At 48.6% G+C, this 23,639-nt stretch overlaps 1 protein-coding gene across 6 annotated transcripts in view; it reads right to left on the bottom strand.

The window, feature by feature from the left end:
* Positions 1–23,639, bottom strand: part of LOC147606707 (uncharacterized) — a 93,562-nt gene that overhangs the window by 13,016 nt on the left and 56,907 nt on the right. For 5 of the 6 annotated variants that reach the window (XM_086791776.1, XM_086791771.1, XM_086791775.1 and 2 more), the window contains one exon: positions 10,876–10,938. The exons of the other annotated variant lie outside the window; for it this stretch is intronic. In XM_086791776.1, coding sequence (XP_086647902.1) covers positions 10,876–10,938 — 63 coding nt within the window. The remainder of the gene's footprint in view (positions 1–10,875; positions 10,939–23,639) is intronic. 6 annotated transcript variants of the gene reach the window in all.

Below are 23,639 nucleotides of genomic sequence, written 5' to 3'. Positions count from 1 at the left end.
TACCACTGTGAACCATACATATCCACAAAATTCCATGTGACTAGTACACATATATCATAGAAGTCCCATAAACAGATGTACTGTCAGCCTCAGTACCTTCGGGTGAGATAAAAACTGCACCAAACGACCTCTAGATGTCATCTGATCCTGTCTGTATGAAGGGAGTGGAGGTGCTACCCCCCTCTTGAGCATCAGGTAATGCTCCAAACCCATGCTCTGCTGAACCTGAATGAGCCACAACAAGAGTCGGCTCTAACTCAAAGGCATCAAGATAAAGCTGCAAAACCTGAGGTGAATCTGTCAAGTCACCTTCCTCCATCCACTTCGCATCCATCGGTGAATAGTTCTTGAACTCCACAAGATAGCGACGGGAAACTTTACCTCGTACCTTCCTTTCTTTATGTGCCAGTATCTACTCTGGAATCAGAACCTCATCAAGTTCCTCAACTTCCGGCTGAGCCTCATCTGATACATCCTCAGGCACATCCCCACGGAAAGGTCTAAGGAGACTCACGTGAAAAGCATTGTGAATCCTCCAGTGATCTGGTAGCTTCAAGCGATAGGCTACCTCACCAATTTTTTCCAATACCTGAAAAGGCCCATAATAACGCATGCTCAACTTAGGGAATAAGCGCTCTTTACCCTTCATCTTCTTGAGTCTAGCCTTTTCAAAGCGCAAAAGAACCCAATCACCCAATGCAAACTGTAAATCACGTCTGTGACGGTCTGCGGCTTTCTTTTGCTTCTGCTGAGTTTTCTGGAGGGCCAACTTAACTCTCCGATAAGCTTCATCCAAGTTCTCCACATACTGATCAGCCTCAAAGATCTTATCCTTTGTATGCAAAATGGGTGGTACCTTCTTCCCTCCTTCCACAATCTCAAAAGGCGCCTTGCCTGTCGAGGTATGTACAGTGTTGTTATATGCAAACTCCACCAAAGGAAGATACTTTTCCCATTGTTGCTTGTGCTCTGACACATAACACTTGAGAAGATCCAACACTGTCGAGTTAGCCTCTTCTGACTGACCATCTGTTTGTGGATGAAATGACGATGAAAACTTGAGAGTTGTACCCATGTTGTCAAACAACCCTCTCCAAAACAAACTCGTCATCCGTGGATCACAGTCACTAATGATAGACGTAGGCAAGCCATGATACTTGAAGATGTTCACCATGAACAACTTCACCATATGATCCACTTTGATTGTCTTACGCACGGGAATGAAATGAGCCTGCTTACTGAACCTACATATAATAGTCCAGATGCCATCATTTCCCGTTTGTGTCCGTGGAAGATCAAATATAAAATCCATGGCAATGCTCTCCCAAGGTCTATTTGGAATAGGTAAAGGCTGTAATAACCCTTGTGTCTTCTGACGGTCAAACTTTATCTTCTGACATACGATGCATTGCCTCACAAAGGCATCAACATCTCTTCTCAAGGTTGGCCAATAAAAGAAAGTCTCCACTGCTTTGACCGTGGCGTCAATACCTCTATGACCTGCATATGGTGGAGCATGACTTTCAATCATAACCTTGAGTCGCAATGGCCTGGTAACACACAGTCTGCCATGCATCAATAAAAACCCATCTCTGAGAGTATAGTGCTCATGCCGCTGTCCCTCAGACATCTGATCATACAACCTTTCAAAGTCCTCATCATGGGCATACTGCTCTTTTATTTCATCAAGCTCATGATGATAAGCAAGTGAAACTGCAGAGACCTGTGGCTTGCGTGACAAAGCATCTGCCACTACATTCTTTTTGCCTTCCACATGCACAATCTGGAAGTGAAACATTGACAAAAAGTTTGCCCAACGCATATGCTTCTCTGAAAGCTTAGTTTGCGTGAGGAAATAATGCAAGGTCTGATGATCTGTCTGTACAGTGAAATCAGCCCCAAGCAAGTAGTGTTTCCATGTAGAAAGAGTGTGAATTACAGCCAACATCTCTTTCTCATAAACCTATAAATGCTTCTCAGCATCTTGCAATATTCTACTCTCATAAGCTATCACATGTCCCTCTTGCATGAGAACCGCACCAATGCTACTTCCACATGCATCACACTGGACAACAAAAGCCTTTCGGAGGTCCGGTAGCACCAATACTGGGTCCGATGTAAGCTTTTCTTTGAGCTTTTTGAATGCTGTAATTTTTCGATCAGCCCATCTAAACGGAGTTGCCTTCTTTGTCAAGGCATGAAGAGGCGAAGCAATTTCAGCAAAGTACCGTATGTATCGCCTGTAATAGGAACACAATCCTAGAAAGCTGCGTACATCATGCACGGTCCTCCAAGCTGGCCAATTAAGAATCGCTTCCACCTTTGCTGGATCCATACGGACTCCATGCGCAGACACAATATGCCCCAAGAAATGTCTCTCTTGCAAAAAGAACTCACTCTTCTTGCCATTAACAACCAGCCTATGGTTTCTAAGTTCTGCAAACACAATGGCCAAATGCCTTCTATGCTCTTCCTCAGTTTGTGAATGCACAATCATATCATCAAAGAATGTGCCCACAAACTCTCTATGAGACCTGAAAATCCTGTCCATCATTCTGTTAAAGGTGGCAGGCGCATTTGTCAAACCAAAGGGCATAACCAAGAACTCATACAACCCAAACGTGGTTCGGAATGCTGTCTTATGCACATCCTCGGGTCTAATGCGTATCTGATGATACCCGCTTTTCAAGTCAATACGACTAAAAATTGTGGAGCCCTGTAAGCGGTCCAAAATGTCATCGATTCTCGATATGGGGAATCGATTCTTGATGGTATTCTTGTTTAGCGCCCTGTAATCAATACACATGCGCCAAGAACCATCCTTCTTCTGCACTAAGAGCACAGGTGAGCAAAAGGGTGATGAGCTAGGCTGTATCAACCCTTTATTCACCTAGCGCCCCTAATAGCATACATGTTCAATAGAGCCCTTTGTGAAGGATTTCCACCCTCTTCGTCCACCAACACCATCACCCCTATCCTCAAAGCCGGAGATCCACTTGATCCTAATAATTACACGACGATTGTCATTGGCTACACATTGGCCATGAATCAGTGCTAGAGACAGAGCTTAGTTCATTTGCAGAGAGCCACGGATGCACTTCAGGACAAGCTGGCTTTCGGAGGAGCTACTCTACCCTTGACCACATCTTCACCCTCCGTGCCATCATCGAGGAGGGTAGGGCACGACATCACAGGATTTACTGCTACTTTGTGGATTTCTACAAAGCTTTTGATATTGTACCCCGAGCACGCCTCCTAAACCGTCTATAGGAGATAGGAGTCCCATCTGACATGGTTTCGAGCATCATCGCCCTCTATGAGTCCGTCATTGGATGAGTGAGAGCCCCAGGAGATACATCACAGGAGATTTCCAGCACTCTTGGGGTGAAACAGGGCTGCCCTCTATCACCCACACTTTTCGGCCTCTACATTGATGAGATCTCGAGCTTCATTGACGGATTAGGCGGGGCTGGTCCCACACTAGCAGGCATATTGATCCCCATCCTACTTTATGCAGATGACATCGTCCTCCTGTCAGACTCAGCCGAGGGGCTTCAGAGGTAGTTGGATGCCTTACAAAACTTTTGCACTCACTGGGACCTCTCGTTAACCTTGGTAAAACCAAGGTAATGGTCTTTAATACCTCTCGTTCCTTCACATACAGATTAAGCTTCACATACATGTAAAGGGGATCCTGTGGAGATTGTTTCATCCTATGGCCCACGCTTCACCATGCTTCCCGCAACACATGCCAGAGTGACACGAGGATATGCAGCATTGTGCTTACTTGAGCGGCAGTGCGTCCACACACATTTCCAGTAGCCCAGGAGGAAGGGTTGGCTTTTTAACACCGTCGTCGCACAAACCTTGACGTATGGAGCAGCCTTTTGGGGCCACATTTATCCGATGAGGAAGTTGAGAGGCCCCAAGTCATGATGTTGTCCCGTATGATCCGCAACAAACCATCAATCCCACACCAGATTATCCAAGCAGAGCTTGCTACAGCCCCGATGGTAGTGGATGCACTCTTCCAAACCGTCACATACCTCCATTGCATAAGTCATATGGATCCCCAGAGGTACCCGAGGCTTGCCCTGGAGTCCTCAAGACAGCTAGCACTTGAGCGCCACTCTGTAGTATAGTATGCATTAGTTTCCACTTGGTTCTCAGTATATGGGCTCCACATGGACCGCCTACTCCCCCTTCAGTACAATTTGGACTCCCCTTTTCTCCGGCTCTCTCACAAGGATACCAACCGGGTTATCCGGTTAGATCTTCTCGGCCTCTACACCCATTGCACATGGATCACATCTCTAGAGCTCCCAACGAAGATGCACTTCTACAGAGATCACTTCCTCGCGCTCACTGAGGATGGATACATCTAGCAACCGGGCTACTTGAGTGTTCACATGTCCCATGCTATGCGGATTGTGATTGGCCAGATATGGGTTTCATCCCACCGCCTCAGAGTGGAGACAGGTAGAGCTGAGCGCATCTTGAAAGCCGGGAAGCTCATACGGAGATCCAGAGAGAAGAGGATATGCTGATTATGCCACACAAAGGTTGGGACGGAAAAGCATCATTACATATGCAGCTGCCTAGTATACTATGAGATCCATAGGAGGTTTCACTGTCTGTTTCATGAGAGATTTGGTCCACTCTGCAGGATCATTGACTTCTAGGACCAGCGTTGCCTAGGCCTCTTCCTACTTGAGCTGCGTAAACACAGGGACACTTTCTTGAGAGAGCTTCGGTCCTAGCCACCCTGCCTCCTTCCTCGCTAACCAACCATCACCAGTTTTTTTCGGACCCAAGAGGTGGAGGACACCGATATAGTGGATCTTGTGGACCCTCCTCGAGCTGCTCTTGACCTACCTCGCCCGAGAGGAGTTACCTTGGACCAGGCCTCTGCACTCCAGCGTGCCCGACGCCCCCGGCCCCCAGGTCGTCGGCCACGATCCCCTCATCAGCTCTCCAGATATAGGACATGCTCCACCGCCATCAAGCTACCTTTCCACGTGACATAGCTAAGGGAGACCTCTCGGCCATACTTACTAGCCCCATGCTTGATATTTTGGAGAGTGGTATACCATCTACTGGGAGCTGATGCTTCTCTCATGTTTGTATGTTCTTAGTATTCTATGATGAGTTTCGATGCATAGTTTTGTATCATCCCAGTGAGATAGCTATGTTTATGTTTTGTTTCTGTTTTATTTTCCATTCCATGATGAGATATGCCATGGACATTATTGTATCACTTTGGTCTCATAGGCCCATTGGGTCTTTAGTAGATGCTTAATCTCTCTTCCTCTCTCTCTCTCTCCACAGTCCACATTCTGCTATATGCAGATGATATTATTTTGGTCTCTGAGTCGCAAATGGGACTACAGCATCATCTCCATGCACTCGATGACTTCTGCACACAGAGGGGACTTACAATGAACCTTGGGAAAACCAAGGTCATGCTTTTCCACACCTCAGCGCCGGTTCGACGACAGGCCATCTTCACACTAGCAGGAGGACAGGTAGAGGTGGTAGACTCATATGTGTACTTGGGGATTACATTCGCGACTCCGCAAAGAAAATTTACTATGGCACAGGCAACTAGGGATAGACTCACACGAGGGTATGCAGCTCTGGCCATGCTAGAGAGACAATGTCACCAAGAAAACTTCCTGGAGCCCCGCACGAAGGGGTGGTTGTTTGACACACTAGTCACCCCTGCTTTGATGTATGCTGCAGCACTATGGGCACCTCGGCTCACCACCTCCACATGGTCTCAGATAGAGAGGCCTCAGATTCTCATGCTCTCACGGATGATCCGCAGCAAACCCTTTGTCCCACATGACATTGTCCGAGCGGAGTTTGCTGCACCTCCTATGCTAGTAGAGGCCCTTCCAGACGATCTGCTTCATATAGAGGATCAGAGATATGCTATCAGATTGACTCTCACATAGAGCTTTTGAGGCATCCAGGCAACTCACAGAGAGTGGAGATAGGAGATCATGGTATTCACAGATGATACAGTGGCTCACTCAGCATGGTCTCGACATAGATCACCTGCCACCTTTCCAGTATGATATACATGCACCACACATCGAGCTCTCTCACAGTGAGAGGAACAGAGTCCTTCGGCACGATTTATGGCAGCGATACACTCAAGAGACTTGGATTACACCCAGTCAGCCTCTACTGCCGAAGATGCTATACTACAGAGATCAATTTATGCGTATCCCAACGGATGGATTCATACAGAGACCTGGATACATGGATGTGTACATGCCTCACAGTGCCCAAGTGGCGATTGGCCAGCTCAGAGTGTCATCACACCAGCTTGAGATTGAGGCAGGTAGGGCAGCATGGATCCCCAGAGCAGAGAGGATATGCAGACTATGCCAGGAGGAGGTCGAGAGTGAGGAACATTATGTATGCAGATGCAGAGCATATAGTGTCATTAGAGAGAGATACACCACCATCTTCAGTGGCCATCCCTCACTCCGCCAGATCATGGAGTCCGCAGACCATCGCAAATTTGGCCAGTTCTTGTTAGAGAGACAGCGCCACAGAGAGACACTGATACAGACTCATACCACAGTAATAGGTGGGCGACAACTCCAGCTCCAGCTCACTGATTTCTTCGAGAGATCTATCCCAGTGCCCTACCCTGACAGAGGAGGGGGTTACACTTCAGCGCGCTGCGGACCTCCGAGCCAAACGGAGACCGAGAGCACCAGGCTACTAGATTCCCACACTACATCAGAGGGAGATCATAGAGATACGGGCTCGACATCAGTACCATATCCAGGAGTAGCTAGTTCACTTACACTCACACCCGGAGATCATGCTCCGAGGTATTTTTGCCTCGCCATCGCCTATGTATCACATATTACACCCCCTTTATGGTACTGGTTGGAGCTAGACAGATCTGCATTGCATTCTTGTATACCCTACGCATATAGGTTGCATACTGAGCCTCTGGCAGTAGTGCTCCATCCATCACACCCCCCCCCTAGCTCATTACTTTCATACTTTATTTCATGTTCATTTTGTCCTTTTTTTCCTGGACATCCAGAAGACATTGATAGTTGTACATTGATTTCTCTCATAGGACGAGTTCGGCCTCTAGTAGATGTCAATACAGCTTTCTTTCTTTCTTTCTGCCGATTATGCCACACAGAGGCTGAGACGGAGGAGCATTACATATGCCACTGCCCAATATACTAAGAGATCCGCGGGAGGTTTCTCTGTCTATTTCATGAGGGATTTGGTCCACTCTCCAAGATCATCGACTTCTAGGACCAGCATTGCCTAGGCCTCTTACTGCTTAAGGTCTGTAGACACAGGGACACCTTCTTGAGAGAGCTTCTGCCCCAGCCACCCCGCCTCCTACCTCGCCAGCCAACCGTCACCAGTTTCTTCCGGACCCAAGAGCTGGAGAACACCGATATAGTGGATCTTGTGGACCCTCCACAAGCTGCTCCAGACCTACCTCGCCCGAGAGGAGTTACCTCGGACCGAGCCTCGGCACTCCAGCGTGCCCGACGCCCCCAACCCCCCCGTCGACCAAGATCACCTCATCAACTCCAAATCCAGGACATGCTCCACCGCCATCGAGCTACCTTTGACATAGCTGAGGGAGACCTCTAGGCCATACTCATTAGCCCCATGCTTGATATTTTGGAGAGTGGTATATCATCTACTCGAAGCTGATGCTGCTCTCATGTTTCTATATTCTTAGTATTTCCATGATGAGTTTTCATGGACAGTTTTGTATCACCCAAGTGAGATAGCTATGTTTATGTTTTCTTTCTGTTTTATTTTCCATTCCATGATGAGATATGCCATGGACATTATTGTATCACTTTGGTCTCATAGGCCCATTGGGTCTGTAGTAGGTGCTTAATATCTCTCTCTCTCTCTCTCTCTCTCTCCCCCCCCCCCGGAAGAGGGCATGGAAGATGTTTCAGGAAAGACAGCCTGGTACTCCGATTACTGCACCTGAGGCATGGCATACTTATGCTAGAGAGCTATATGATGCACCAGGACAGCCCCCCACCCCCCCTCCACTGGGAGCTAGACCGCCTAGCAGCACCTTTTTTACTATGCGGATGGTGCTAGATGCGATAGATAGGTTACAGAATGGAAAGGCACAGGATCATGATGGGCTAGTTGGAGAGCACTTCTCATATGCACGAGACACTTTGGCTCCGCTCATCGTACATGTGTTTAATCGTGCCATTTGTGAGGGTTTCCCGAAAAGCTGGACAGAGCATATCATTGTACCACTCTTTAAGAGTGGGGACCCCATGGTACCAGGCAACTACAGGACGATCATGATTGGTCATTACTCGGCCAAATTATATGGCTCTATATTGGAGTCGAAGCTGAGCCGATGGGCAGAGAGGCATGGTCATCGAGCACATGGACAGGCTGGCTTCAGGAGAGGATTTACTACCTTGGATCACATACTGACACTTCGGGCACTTATTGAAGAGGGCAAGGCACAGAAGAGAAGGATATATTGCTGCTTTGTGGACTTCCGCAAAGCATTCGATACCATACCACGTGCCAGGCTTATGCACAGATTGCATGACATTGAGGTACCCGAGGATATGCAGTGGGGGATATATGCTTTGTATGAGTCTGTGTGACAGGTAGAGTCTGAGCTCCAGGCGGACTATCTGATAGGGTGACCAGCACGATAGGGGTCAAGCAGGGATGCCCGCTATCGCCCACCCTCTTTGGCCTGTACATTGATGCGGTCTCTGATTATGTAGACAGATTGGGAGGCCCAGGGGCATGCCTGGCAGGGGTGTTGATACCCATCTTGTTATATGCTGATGATATTGTTCTAATCTCAGACTCTCCAGGAGGACTACAGAGACACCTAGATGCATTACAGGCTTTCTGTGCGGATAGAGATCTGACTGTGAACCTTGGGAAAACCAAGGTTATGGTGTTTTAACACCGCACACGCATGGGTGACGAGATCAGAGCCTCAGTTCACTTTCCGAGGGGAGCCGGTAGAGTACGTTAGGTCATATGTCTACTTGGGAGTTACTTTCACAGGACCGCGTTTCTCCCTCAAGGAGGCAGCAGCAGCTAGATTAGCTCGAGGGCATGCAGCCTTGGGGGGACTTGAGAGGCAGTGTGCACACATACAGTTTCAGGAGACACGCACCAAAATTGTGGCTATTTGATATGCTTGTCACACCGACCCTCCTCTATGGAGCTCCAATTTGGGGGCCCAGTATACATCACAAATCTCAGAGGGGGACAGATGAGGGATGGAGGCAAATGGAGAGACCACTGATTATGATGATTGCCCGCATGATTCGGAGCAAATCATCAGTACCACATGAGATTGTTCGGGCTGAGTTGGGTGCCCCACCAGTAGTAATCGAGGCCCTATTCCACGCAGATACCTTTTTACAGCGGCTATGGGAGCTCCCTCAGCAGAGGTACTCCCGATTGGCATTGACCTCATCCATACAGTTGGCAGAGGATGAGATACTCATTGTTGGTACGCTCAGATGAGATCATGGTTTGACCTACATGGTTCGCGGATAGAGGCACTACCACCCTTTCAGTACAGTCTGGATTGTCCATTTTTGGATCTCACCCGCTCAGAGCAAAACCGCGTGATCAAGATGGATATCATCAGAGTGGACACAGAGAGGACATGGACTAGCCCTCTTGAGCCCTTGGGCACGAAAATGACTAATTACAAGAGCCATTTTCTACACCTCTCACCGGATGATTTTATCACCCGCCCGGCGTACATGGATGTACACCTATCACATGGGATACGTTGTGCCATTGGACAAATCCGGACCTCATCACACCAGCTGCGATTGAGACAGGGCGATATGTGCATCAGATCGTGGATGACCGCATTTGTCAGCTATGCTACCAGGAGGTAGAGACAGAGGAACACTACATTTGCCGATGTACCGTCTATTATGAGATCCGAGGGAGATATCACTGCCTCTTCCGAGAGGATTTTGGGCCGTTATGCAAGGTCATGGAGTTTGAGGATCAGAGATGCCTCATATTGTTTCTACTTGAGGTCAGGAGACATAGAGAGACCCTCTTGGCAGACAGGAGGCCGAGCCATGATGTACCTAGACAGAGGACCCTGACAGATTTCTTCGACACCAGCACCAGCAACCCAGCCCACACACCTCCTGATACCTCCTCCATTGGGCCATCAGAGCACCGACCACGCTCCCAGGCCATGATGTACCTAGACAGAGGACCCTGACAGATTTCTTCGACACCAGCACCAGCAACCCAGCCCACACACCTCCTGATACCTCCTCCATTGGGCCATCAGAGCACCGACCACGCTCCCAGGGAGTCACCACTGATAGAGCAATTATCTTATGTCGTCCTCGTCAGCCACGCCCACCAGGATCCCGACCATGGCATCCTCACCATCGCCACCATCGCCAGATCAGAGCCATTATTGCTCGGCATCAGAGGCGCCTACCTCGCTTCTATGACCTCTCCATTCTACACAGCCCCATGGCGGAGATACTTGATCTAAGGAGAGGGCAACACTTCAACTGATCAGCATACATGGATCTACCTGATATACATTTTCCAGTATTTTCCAATATTTTCTACTCAGTATCATCTCGGAGTATTGCAGTTCTTTTCTTATAACTGTAGGACAATCAGTTTATTGTACTTTTTAGTCTTGTTCTCTTTGATGAGACACCAACTTCAGATGTACTCTCAGTTTTGGTCTCATAGGCCATTATGGCCTCTTAGAGACGTTAATATATCATTTCATTTCTCTCTCTCTTTCTCTCACTCACACACACACGCGCGCGTGCGCATATAGAGACAAAAACTTTAATAAATAGATACCTCGCTCCGTCGAATATCTGGCTTTACTTGAATTCGTTGTAAAATTTCTTCATTTGACAACTCCTGAAAATTGGGAAAAAACAAATCAATATAAAATTATGTATTGAGAACCCATTGAGCTTCCTTGGCCTCTCTCTCTCTCTCTCTCTCTCTCTCTCTCTCTCTCTCTCTCTCCACCTGTACCTCGTCTCCCACACCCTTCCTTCTTTCACCTGAGCATGGTGAGAGATGCTATTGACAAGATGCAGACTGGGGGAGCATAAGATCATGATTGACTCCTCACCGAGCATTTCTCCCATGCTAGGGACACGCTAGCTCCTTTACTGATTCACATGTTTAACAGGGCTTTATGTGAGGGCTTCCCCACCAGCTGGTCATCGAATACTATTGTACCTATCTTGAAAGCAGGTGACCCCATAGACCCCAACAACTACAGGACTATCATGATTGGTCACACCTTGGCCAAGATTTATGGTTCGATTTTGGAGCATAAGCTTAGTAGATGGTCCGAGGAGCAGAGACTCAGAGGTCCGGGGAAAGCAGCCTTCAGGAGAGGGCACTCCACACTAGATCATATCTTTACACTACGGGGGATCATTGGGGAGGGGAGAGCTCACAGGCATATACTGCTGCTTTGTGGATTTCCACAAAGCATTTGATACCGTCCCATAGGCCAGACTGATGAGGAGACTGCAAGATATGGGAGTGCCAACAAAGATGCTTTGGGGGATCATTACACTCTATGAGTCAGTCACAGGCAGAGTACGGGCTCTAAGAGGTGATTCAGAGATCATACACAGCGCTATCGGGGTGAAGCAGGGCTGCCCCTTGTCTCCTACTCTATTTGGTCTATACATTGACGAGATCTCGGATTACATAGACAGACAGGAAGGACCACGAACACATTTGGCAGGAGCCCTAATACCGATCCTCTTGTATGCAGATGATATTGTTCTTATTTCTGATTCACTAGAGGGGCTGCAGAGGCATTTGGATGCATTACGGGCCATTTGCGAGGACCAGGACCTCACTGTGAACCTTGGAAAGAGCAAGGTCATGATCTTTAACACTTCCTCACAGTGGATAAGTAGATCTACAGTACAGCTTACATACATCGGAGAGCTTGTGGAGTACGTTACCTCATATGTATACCTTGGGATTACTTTTGCTGGACCTTAGTTCTTGATGCGGAAGGCGGGGGAAGCTAGATTGATGAGGGGATATGCAGCCCCTGGCTCACTAGAGAGGCAATGCTCATAGATACAGTTTCAGGAGCCGAGGACGAAGCTTTGGCTATTTGATACTCTAGTTACACCTGCACTACTATATGGTGCCCCCATCTGGGGTCCTAGCTTATACCACAACAAGAGACAGAGGAGAGAACCGGCCGAGACATACAGAGGAGGTATATGATGGGTGGAAGCCGATGGAGAGGCCCCTAGTGGCGATGATCTCACGCATGATTAGGAGTAAGCCATCAGTGCCACATGAGATTGTGCGGGCAGAGATGGGGGCTACACCGATAGTGACAGAGGCTCTATTCCAGACAGTGACATACTGGCACAGGCTATGGGAGCTTCCACTTGATAGATACCCCTGGCTAGCCCTGGAGTCCTCGAGACAGCTAGCACTTGAGGAAGATACAAAGTGCTGGTATGCACAAGTAGGGACTTGGTTTGGCATGCATGGTATGCAGATGGAGGCACTCCCCCCGTTCCAGTACAGCATAGAGGCCTCATCATTTGCTCTCAGCCGCACAAAGCGGAACAGGGTTTTCAGGAAGGGCATTGTCAGACTGGATACTCAAAGGACATGGAGTTCACCTAGTCGTCCACTGGGGACGAAGATGGCCTTCTACAAAGATCACCCCCTATGCTTGACAAATAATGGTTTCATCATCCGCCCACGCTACATGGACACACACCTATCCTTTGGGGTGAGATGTGCGATCGGTCAGACCCGCACCTCGTCCCACCAGCTGAGAGTGGAGACTGCAAGATATGGGGCCAGGGCGGCCGTACCAGAGGACAGGATATGCCACCTCTGTCACATAGAGCCCGAGACAGAGGATCATTACATATGCTGATGCCATGTATACTATGAGATTCGGGGGAGGTTCAACTGCCTCTTCCGAGCTGGGTTCAGACCACTTTCCAAGATCATGGACTTCCTGGATCAGAGATGTCTGGGACTTTTTCTTCTAGAGCTCCGTAGACATAGGGAGTCCTTAGTGAGATCCAGATCAATTGTACTTGCTCGAGGACCAGCACAAAGAATTGTCACCGACTTTTTCCATACCAGCACTCTGAGGGCCGATCCACCCATCATACCCGGACCACAAGCTAGTGCAGGAGCTCGGTCGAGAGGTGTGACACTCGACAGAGCCACGGCGTTATGCAAAGCTCGACGCCCCAGACCCCATGGCCCTCGCCCACGGCCACGCCACCACAGGAGGATCCGGGCCATCATCTCCTATCATCGCACGACCTTCTTGCGCCAACTCAATTTTACCACCTTGAGCAACATGTCACAACGGCCCATGAGGGATGTATTAGGATATATGAGAGCTCTTTGCTCATGTACCTAGATCAGATTTTATAGTTCTAGATTTTTTATATCTATCTTTATTACTATTTTGTACCCAGGATGATGTACCTCATGGATATGATGTAACCTTTTGGTCTCACAGGTCATTTTGGCCTTCTGAAGACGTTAATACATCTCTCTCTCTCTCTCTCTCTCTCACCTCCATAGCGTACCCTCCCCTCACTACATTCCAGTTCCAGTTTCATTTTCTAGGTGCCAGTAGTATCATCTTTATTTTTCATTTTCTGGGTTTTTTTATCCAGACATTGTATCAGATCCACCATGATGTAACTTTTGGTCTCATAGGTCATTATGGCCTTTTGAAGACGTTAATATAACATTTCATTTCATTTCTCTCTCTCTCTCTCTCTCTCTCTCTCTCTCTCTCTCTCTCTCTCTCTCTCTCTCTCTCTCTCTCTCTCTCGTAACTTTTGGTCTCATAGGTCATTATGGCCTTTTGAAGACGTTAATATAACATTTCATTTCATTTCATTTCTCTCTCTCTCTCTCTCTCTCTGTGATAGGGTGACCAACATGATAGGGGTGAAGCAGGGATGCCCGCTATCGCCCACCCTCTTTGGACTGTACATTGATGCGGTCTTTGATTATGTAGACAGATTGGGAGGCCCAGGGGCATGCCTAGCAAGGGTGTTGATACCCATCTTGTTATATGCTGATGATATTGCTCTAATCTCAGACTCTCCGGAGGGATTACAGAGACACCTGGATGCATTACAGGCTTTCTGTGCGGATAGAGATCTGACAGTGAACCTTGGGAAAACCAAGCTTATGGTGTTTAACACCACACAGGCATGGGTGACGAGATCATAGCCTTAGTTCACTTTCCGAGGGGAGCCGGTAGAGTACGTCAAGTCATGTCTACTTGGGAGTTACTTTCACAGGACTGCGTTTCTCCCTCAAGGAGGCAACAGCAGCTAGGTTAGCTCGAGGACATGCAGCCTTGGGGGTACTTGAGAGGGTGTGTGCACACAAAGTTTCAGGAGCCACGCACCAAATTGTGGCTATTTGGATACGCTTGTCACACCGACCCTCCTGTACAGAGGTCCAATTCAGGGACCCAGTATACATCACAGATCTCAGAGAGGGACAGATGAGGGATGGAGGCAAATGGAGAGACCACTGATTATGATGATTGCTCGCATGATTCGGAGCAAATGATCAGTACCACATGAGATTGTTCGGGCTGAGTTGGGTGTCCCACCAGTAGTAACCGAGGCCCTATTCCAGGCAGTTACCTTTTTACAGCGGCTATGGGAGCTCCCTCAGCAGAGGTACTCCCGATTGGCATTGACCTCATCCATACAGTTGGCAGAGGATGGAGATACTCATTGTTGGTACGCTCAGATGAGATCATGGTTTAACCTACATGGTTTGCGGATAGAGGCACTACCACCCTTTCAGTACAATCTGGATTGTCCATTTTTGGATCTCACCCGCTCAGAGCAAAACCGCGTGATCAGGATGGATATCATCAGAGTGGACACAGAGATGACATGGACTAGTCCCCTTGAGCCCTTGGGCACGAACAATAGCTCATTGCAAGAGCCATTTTCTACACCTCTCACCGGATGATTTTATCACCCGCCCGGCGTACATGGATGTACACCTATCACATGGGATACGTTGTGCCATTGGACAAATCCGGACTTCATCACACCAGCTGCAGATTGAGACAGGGCGATATGTGCATCAGATCGTGGATGACTGCATTTGTCAGCTATGCTACCAGGAGGTAGAGACAGAGGAACACTACATTTGCCGATGTACAGTCTATTATGAGATCCGAGGGAGAGATCACTGCCTCTTCTGAGAGGGTTTTGGGCCGTTACGCAAGGTCATGGAGTTTGAGGATCAGAGATGCCTCGGATTGTTTCTACTTGAGATCAGGAGACATAGAGAGACCCTCTTGGCAGACAGGAGGCCGAGCCATGATGTACCTAGCCAGGGGACCCTGACAGATTTCTTCGGCACCAGCACCAGCAACCAAGGTGGTACCAAACGTTATGTACTGTACGGATCCGTACGTACTGTACGTTGTTTGGTACGGGAAAAAAAATTTTAAGGTACATAAAAATACGTACCATTGGTAAAAATACATAAAAATACGTATCAATGCATAATATTTAGTGGGCAGCTCAGCTGAGAGGGAGAGAAATGAAATGATATATTAACGTCTTCAGAAGGCCAAAATGACCTATGAGACCAAAAAGGTAACAACAATTGGTGGATCTGATACAATGTCTATGTAAGAAAAGCTAAAAACAACTAAACAACTAACTGAAACTAAAACAACTATGAGGAAAAGTATGAGAGAAAGAAAGAAAGAAAGAAAGATTTTATTAACGTCTTCCAAAAGACCGAACTCGGCCTATGAGACAAATCGGAGTACATGTATGGGGTATCCTCTGTCATCCCAACAAAATGAAAAAGTACTGAATAAAAAAGCTGAATCTGGGTGTGCAGGGGATGGAGCTCTATTACTAGGAGAATGCAAAGCTATATGCATGGAGTATACAATCATGATATGCAACCTAGCTAGCTCCATCCTGTACCATACTGGGGGTATAAAATGGTATACATCAGTGAAGGGGGTGTCCACAGCTCCCTGAAGAACATGCCTGGGTGTGCTCTGAAGCGAGCCAGTCGCTCCGCACCCTCTCTGTGAAACTGAGCTCTGATCTCTGTCATCTCTCTCTGGTATAGGCGTGGTGTCCGAAAGCCAGGTGTCCTCTGTCTCCTGCGGGCTCTAAGTGTCTCTGCTCTCTGGAGAGTAATTCCCTGCCGTGTAGGGGCTGGGAGGGGTATGGATCTCTGAAAAAATGTAGTAATCTGTGTCTGTCGCCCCCCCTCTGGAGCTGTCTGAGCCTGTAATAATGTCTCTCTGTGGCGCTGTATGTCTAGAATGTATCTCCCCAGTATGCGCTGGTCTGCTGCCTCAAAGATCTGGCGTAGGGAATGTGGCTCTCTGAATAAAATGGGATATCTCTCTCTGATGGCTGTATATGCTCTGCATCTGCATACATAATGCTCCTCACTCTCCACCTCCTCTCTGCACAATCTGCATACCCTCTCCTCTCGGGGGATCCGTGCTGCTCTGCCAGTCTCAATCTCCAATCGGTGTGATGAAACTCTGAGCTGACCAATAGCCACTCGGGAGCCGTGTGGTAAAAAGCCCTCCATGTATCTAGGCCTCTCTATAAATCCATCATCAGTGATACTCATGAAGTGATCTCTGTAGTATAGCATCTTCGGTGGAAGAGGCTGTGTAGGCGAAATCCATGTCTCTCGTGTATAGAGCTGCCATAGATCCTGTCTCAATACTCTGTTCCTCTCACTATGAGAGAGACGGATATGTGGTGCATCCCTGTCATACTGGAATGGTGGTAGATGATCCATGTCTAGGCCATGCTGTGAGAACCAATGTGTGACCTGTGCATACCATGATCCTCTGTCTCCTGCCTCAGCCAACTGTCTAGATGCCTGAAAAGCTCTGTATGATAATCTGTCTTGTGGCATCTCTCTGAATCTGTCTAGCAGGCATATAGTCTGAAATATGGCCTCTACCATCATAGGAGGCGCAGCAAACTCTGCTCGGATAATGTCATGAGGTACTGACGGTTTGCTGCGTATCATGCGTGCCATCATGAGGGCCTGTGGTCTCTCTATCTGTGTCCACCAATGGGTAGCAAGGCCTGGCGCCCATACTGCTGCTCCATACATCAATGCCGGTGTGACTAATGTGTCAAATAGCCACCCCTTCGTCCGGGGCTCCTGAAAATGCGCCTGGTGGCACTGTCTCTCTAGCATAGCCAATGCTGCATATCCCCGTGTCAATCTAGCTCTGGCTGCTGAACCCATGGTAAAGCGTGTGGCTGCTGCAGAGAAGGTAACCCCTAGGTACACGTATGATGTCACCACCTCCACCTGGCATCCTGCGAGAGTGAATGTCAGATGACTCCTGCCCTGTCTCGATGTATGAAAGACCATAACCTTGGTTTTCCCAAGGTTCACAGTAAGACCCCTCTGTGTGCAGAAATCATGGAGTGCATGTAGATGCTGCTGTAGACCCCCTGGGGACTCAGACACTAATACAATATCATCAGCATAGAGCATAATATGTACTGAGGTACCTGCTAAATCAACTCCATCTCCGCCTCCCTGTGTAATGAAGTCAGCCACCTCATCAATGTATAACCCAAATAGCGTGGGGGAAAGTGGGCATCCTTGCTTCACACCAATGGTGCTAGCAATAGTCTCGGACATACCTCCTGGACATCTGACTCGCCCAAAAACCTGCTCATATAATGCATAGATGCCCCATATCATATCTGCTGGTATGCCAAGAGACTGCAGGCGCTGAAAGAGCCTCTCTCGTGGTACTGTGTCAAATGCCTTGCGGAAATCCACAAAGCAGCAATAGAGCTTTCTCTTCCTCACTCTGGCCTGATCAATCATACATCTCAAAGTGAATACATGGTCAGTGGTAGAGAAAGCTCTCCTGAAGCCTGCCTGCCCTGAAGAGCGTAAACCTGCTCGCTCAGCATATAAGCTAAGCTCCTGCTCCAGCACTGCACCATAGAGTTTGGCCAGCACGTGGCCAACCATAACCGTCCTGTAGTTGCTCGGATCGAGCATATCCCCTGTTTTGTGAATCGGCACAATGGTGTGCATCGTCCACTCCGCAGGCAAACCCTCTGCTAGTGCCCTGTTAAACAGGTGTGCAAGAAAAGGAGCTAAAGAATCTACTGCATATATGAGATGCTCACCCTGCAGGCCCATATGGTCGGCGGCCCGTCCATGCTGTAGGCGGCGGATAGCTTCCTGTACCATCGAGTGGGTAAAGAAGCTAGCTGTGGTGGGTCGAGGCTCCTGTGGCTGAGGTATAGGTGGCTGCTGTGGGGCATGGTATAGACCCTCTGCATATGTGTGCCATGTCTGTGGGTCTGCAATAGGTGTCGGGGTCCGGGGCTCTCTGAAGTGCCGCCATGAGACAGGGCTATCTCTACTCATGAAGAAATGAAAGATCTCTAGCTCCTGCATCTCTGCGAAGGCCCGCCTTTTGCGGCGAGTAAGTCTCCTCATCTCTCTCCTCGACTCCTGCTCTGTGATGGCTCCCAAGGCTCTCTGTATGCGGAGTCGTGAGTATAGGGCTCTGCACTCGTCATCATACCATCTGTTCTGGGACATAGTCCCAGGTCTCGCAGGCTCTCCTGAGTGTACACGATGTGGGAAGCTCTGTAATGCAGCCGTGTGTAGGAGTGATGCGAGCTGGGCTGTAATGGTATCCATAGATGCCAGGGGATCCATGAGTAGGAGCCCATCCTCTACTCTGCCAGTGTATATGTCTGCCATGTCATGTGTGAAGTAGATGGTAGTGTGTGGCGTCGGTATGTGGGGGGCTGGTGATACTGGTGACCCGGCTAGTGAAAATGCCAAGTATGTATGATCTGCCCCAATAGGACGAGGTGGAATGGAGAATGAGGTGACAAGCTGTGATGCCTCCAAAGACCCCATAATGTAGTCTACCACCGTGCCTCCGGTCCGTGTATGACCCCCATGTGGGAAGCATGTCAGTCCTCCTGATCCCGGCCACTGTAGCATCCCGTTATAAATAACGAGACGATGCCTGGCTCCCAACTCTAGTAAGTGGTCTCCATAATGTCCTCTGTCTGGTCCAGTGTCCTCTGATGCCCGACTAGCCCCTATCTCCTCTGGATCCACAGGGTGGAGGATCTCCATGTCATCATAGTCATACACCTCACACTGTCTGCTCTGTGTGTGGGCATTGAAGTCGCCCGTAAGAAATACTTCCCCTAGTGTAGAATAATGCATAATCTCCTCTGACAGACAAGTGTATGGCGAGGCTCCTATCTCCTCCTCCTGTGGCATGTCCTCTGTAATGACATAGGAGGATCCTGATGGAGAAAAGTAACATAGAGCTATGTATATAACCCTGTCCTGTGAGAGCTGTAAGCTGATCCACATGTATCTGGCCTCTGGATCCTGTGCTACCACTCTCAGTCTCCCCTGTAGCTCTCGTCTGAATAGGACTGCTACTCCCCCCGACCCTCTCGAGGTACCCTGGCGTGTGGTCCTCCTGTATGCTGACTCCCACTGGAATCCCTCTACTCGAGGTAGCCCTCTCTCTGGGCTCTGATGTGTCTCTGTCAGAAGTATGATGTCTCTCCCCACCATAACATGCTCCAGTCGTCCAGGCTGCACCCATAGTGAACCATTACAGTTCCATACTGCTATGTGTATCTCTGTCAGTGGCCTGGTCTGTGTCCCATAGGCCCCAAACCGCTAATCCAACTATGAGGAAAAGTACGGTACTAGGAGCTCCTAATGGATAACATCTGGGAGGAAAACTCCAGCAACAAAGGTAAGCATCATACACATCACTATCCAAAGATGTCTTTCATCGGTCGATGGCGGATATCCTCAATGTCCTCCATGGTGAGTACTCTGACTGGACGTCTCCCATGCCGTGCTAGTATGGTCTTAATCCTCTGTTGTAGTCACTGCCGGTGTCGAGATGGAGAGAGAGAGAGAGAGATAGAGACTTGAAGGAGAGAGAGGCTGAGAGCTCAGTGCACGGTCCACAGATGGTGGGCTAAGGCTCTGAGAGAAATGAAATGAAATGAAATGAAATGATATATTAACGTCTTCAAAAGGCCAAAATGACCTATGAGACCAAAAAGGTTACAACAATTGGTGGATCTGATACAATGTCTGTGTAAGGAAAGCTAAAAACAACTAAACAACTAACTGAAACTGAAACAACTATGAGGAAAAGTACGGTACTAGGAGCTCCTAATGGATAACATCTGGGAAGAAAACTCCAGCAACAAAGGTAAGCATCATACACCTCACTATCCAAAGATGTCTCTCATCGGTCGATGGCGGATATCCTCAATGTCCTCCATGGTGAGTACTCTGACTGGACGTCTCCCATGCAGAGAGAGAGAGAGAGAGAGAGAGAGAGAGTTATGGGGGCCTGAGCAAAGGTGGGTGGGGAAAGGGGGGCGGGCCAACATATTACCAGCCGTACTGGGCGCCAGTGGCGACCAGAGAGGGCGGCTACGCACAAAGGCGCGAAGCAAACAGGGGCGGTGAGGACAGAGGCGAACTGAGGCGGTGGTGAGCAGAGGGCGGCCCAGGGAGAAGGCGGCGGCGATAGTAGCGAAGAGAGAGAAAGAGAGAGAGCGACTGTAGAGGAGAGAGAGCATGGCGGCTTGCCCTTACCGGAAGGTTGAGGTCGTACGGCCTCCAGAGTCCAGACGCAAGACGCAGGCACGCCGCACAGAAGGACAAAACCAAAAAAAAAAACCGTACGGATCGATTCGTATGTGGGGATCCCCGTACGGTACGGATTGGATCCGTACGTACGTTTTGATCCTACCTTGCCAGCAACCCAGCCCACACACCTCCTGATACCTCCTCCATTGGGCCATCAGGGCACCGGCCACACTCCTAGGTAGTCACAACTGATAGAGCAATTATCTTATGTCGTGCTCGTCGACTACGCCCACAAGGATCTCGACCACGGCATCCTCACCATCGCCAGATCAAAGCCATTATTGCTCGGCATCGGAGTCGCCTACCTCGCTTCTACGACCTCTCCATTCTAGACAGCCCCATGGCGGAGATGCTTGATCTAAGGAGAGGGCAACACTTCAACTGATCAGCATACATGGATCTACCTCATATACATTTTTCAGTATTTTCCAGTATTTTCTACTCAGTATCATCTCGGAGTCTTACAGTTCTGTTCTTATAACTGTAGGACAATCAGTTTATTGTACTTTTTAGTCTCATTTAGTTGTTCTCTTTGATGAGACACCAACTTCAGATGTACTCTCAGTTTTGGTCTCATAGGCCACTATGGCCTCTTAGAGACGTTAATATATCATGTCATTTCTCTCTTCTTCTTTTTTCGTGAAATGGTGTTTTATATTATATGTAAAAATGTACATTAGCCACATGGCTCACACAGAACCTATGGCCCCAAAAAAACCCCCACAAAAGATCCTCTAAAGGATAATGACATGCAAACCTGTACACTAATAAGAAAGCCTCCTAGCCAAATAAGCATCCCAGATAAAAGCATCAAAGATGAGCCAGCCGAGCTGCCGTAGACCATAACGAAACAACATTTGCATCCAGTAGCTGAGCTGAGAGAGGAGAAGAAAACTGCCAAAGCAGCAAACCGCGGATACGTAGAATGTGCCCATGTATTCTAGACAAGGAATCAAAGATGAACCCATTCCGTGTAGTCCAAATATGCCAAAGTCCTGTCCATCTAAGCAAATGGAATATCACAAGGTGACTGTCCGAAGTAATGACTTAAGTGCCTCAGGCGACACCAAGCGGCCCAACCATGCTCTAAGACGAGGCAACAACGGAATACGCCCAGTAAAGAAGAAGATAGCAGCACGATCATGAAAATCTGCTAGCTGTTGTAGCAACAAAGGAGTCTCCATGCATACATCAGCCACACCACCATTATCCACTGCAGCCATTTGCACGCTAGTTGCCTTCACATATTCTTGCAAAAGCTCACCAGTGATCTGCAGCAAACGTGCAAACTCCGGAGAAGGTACCTCAGAACTTTCCTCTGCATTCTCTCCAACATTCACCGAAGTGTAGCTTGCATCAACATCAAGCCTTTGACGTTTTTGTTGCTCCGAGGTATCTGAAGCATAACCCACATCCTTTTCGATCATCTCCTCAATAAGATCCATGTTAAGGCTATTGGCAACCATGCCACCAACAATAGCAGCCGGGTCATCCAAATCCATGTATAAAAGCAAAGAAAACCCGTTCTCTCAAACCCTAATTCAGCACTTGAAAACCCTAATTCAGCACCTGCAAACCCTAATTCAGCAGTCTGCAAAGACTTCAGACCCTAATTCACCTGCAAACCCTAATTCAGCAGTCTGCAAAGACTTCAGAAAGCACGCCTCAAATCCCAGCCTCTCTCTCTCCCCCCCTCTCTCTCTCTCTCTCTCTCACACACACACACACACACACACTGAGAAGGTGATGTACAGGGAGGAGAAACACAAGGCAGAAATCAACGGGATACAAGAAGCAGACACAAAGCACAGGAAGCAAACGAACAGGTTGCGAGAAACAAGACGGAAGATGCAGAGAGCAGGTCGCAAGTCTTAAATGAGGAGACAAGCAAGTCGCACATTGAATAGACGAGCAGATCGCAGAGACTCAGGCGAGCAGGTTGCAGGTGAACAGAGACGAAGGCGAGCAGAAGCACAAGTGAGCACGACATTGTTCGAGCTAAGGTTGTTGCACCACCTATGGCAGTGGAGGCATTGTTCCAGACGATCTCCTTTATATACAGGATGAGAGAGATGCCCACGGAGAGATTATCCCGCCGAGCTTTTGAGGCATCCAGACAGCTGGCCGAGGCTCGATACACTAGATCTTGGTATGCACAGATGCTACAGTGGTTCTCACATCATGGGATAGACATCGAGCGGTTGCCACCTTTTCAGTATGATCAGTCTGCTCCACGGGGTTACCTCTCTCTCAATGAGAGGAACAGAGTGATGAGACAGGACATATGGCAGCACTACATACAGGAGACATGGATAGCACCACGGGGTTACCTCTCTCAATGAGAGGAACAGAGTGTTGAGACAGGACATATGGTTGCACTACATACAGGAGACATGGACAGCACCAGAGAGCCCACTACCACCGAAGATGCTGTATTACAGAGACCACTTTATGAGCATCTCAGGGGATGGGTTTATACATCGACCGCGGTACATGGATGTATACATGCCACACAGCTCTCGCGTTGCTATTGGACAGCTACGAGTCTCATCACATCAGCTAGAGATAGAGGCTGGGAGAGCGGCACGGGTTCCCAGAGCTGAGCGGATATGCAAATTGTGCCGCGAGGAGGTGGAGACTGAGGATCGCTTTGTATGTAGATGTAGAGCCCACCAAGGGGTCAGAGATAGATATGCAGGATTGTTTGAGGAGCACTCTTCACTACATCAGTTGATGGAGGCCTCGGACCAGCGACAGCTTGGCAGACTACTACTAGAGCTTCATAGTTCTCGAGAGAGACTCCTCCAGACACCCGCTCCCACTAGGGGTGGGAGACAGTCCCAGCTCACAGATTTCTT

This window comes from Cibotium barometz, chromosome 57 (assembly GCF_041138505.1).
Source record: "Cibotium barometz isolate CiBa-2024 chromosome 57, ASM4113850v1, whole genome shotgun sequence".
NCBI classification, from domain to species: Eukaryota; Viridiplantae; Streptophyta; class Polypodiopsida; order Cyatheales; family Cibotiaceae; genus Cibotium; species Cibotium barometz.
Note: the sequence above shows the minus strand (reverse complement) of the source record. Positions and strands in the feature narration are given on the sequence as shown.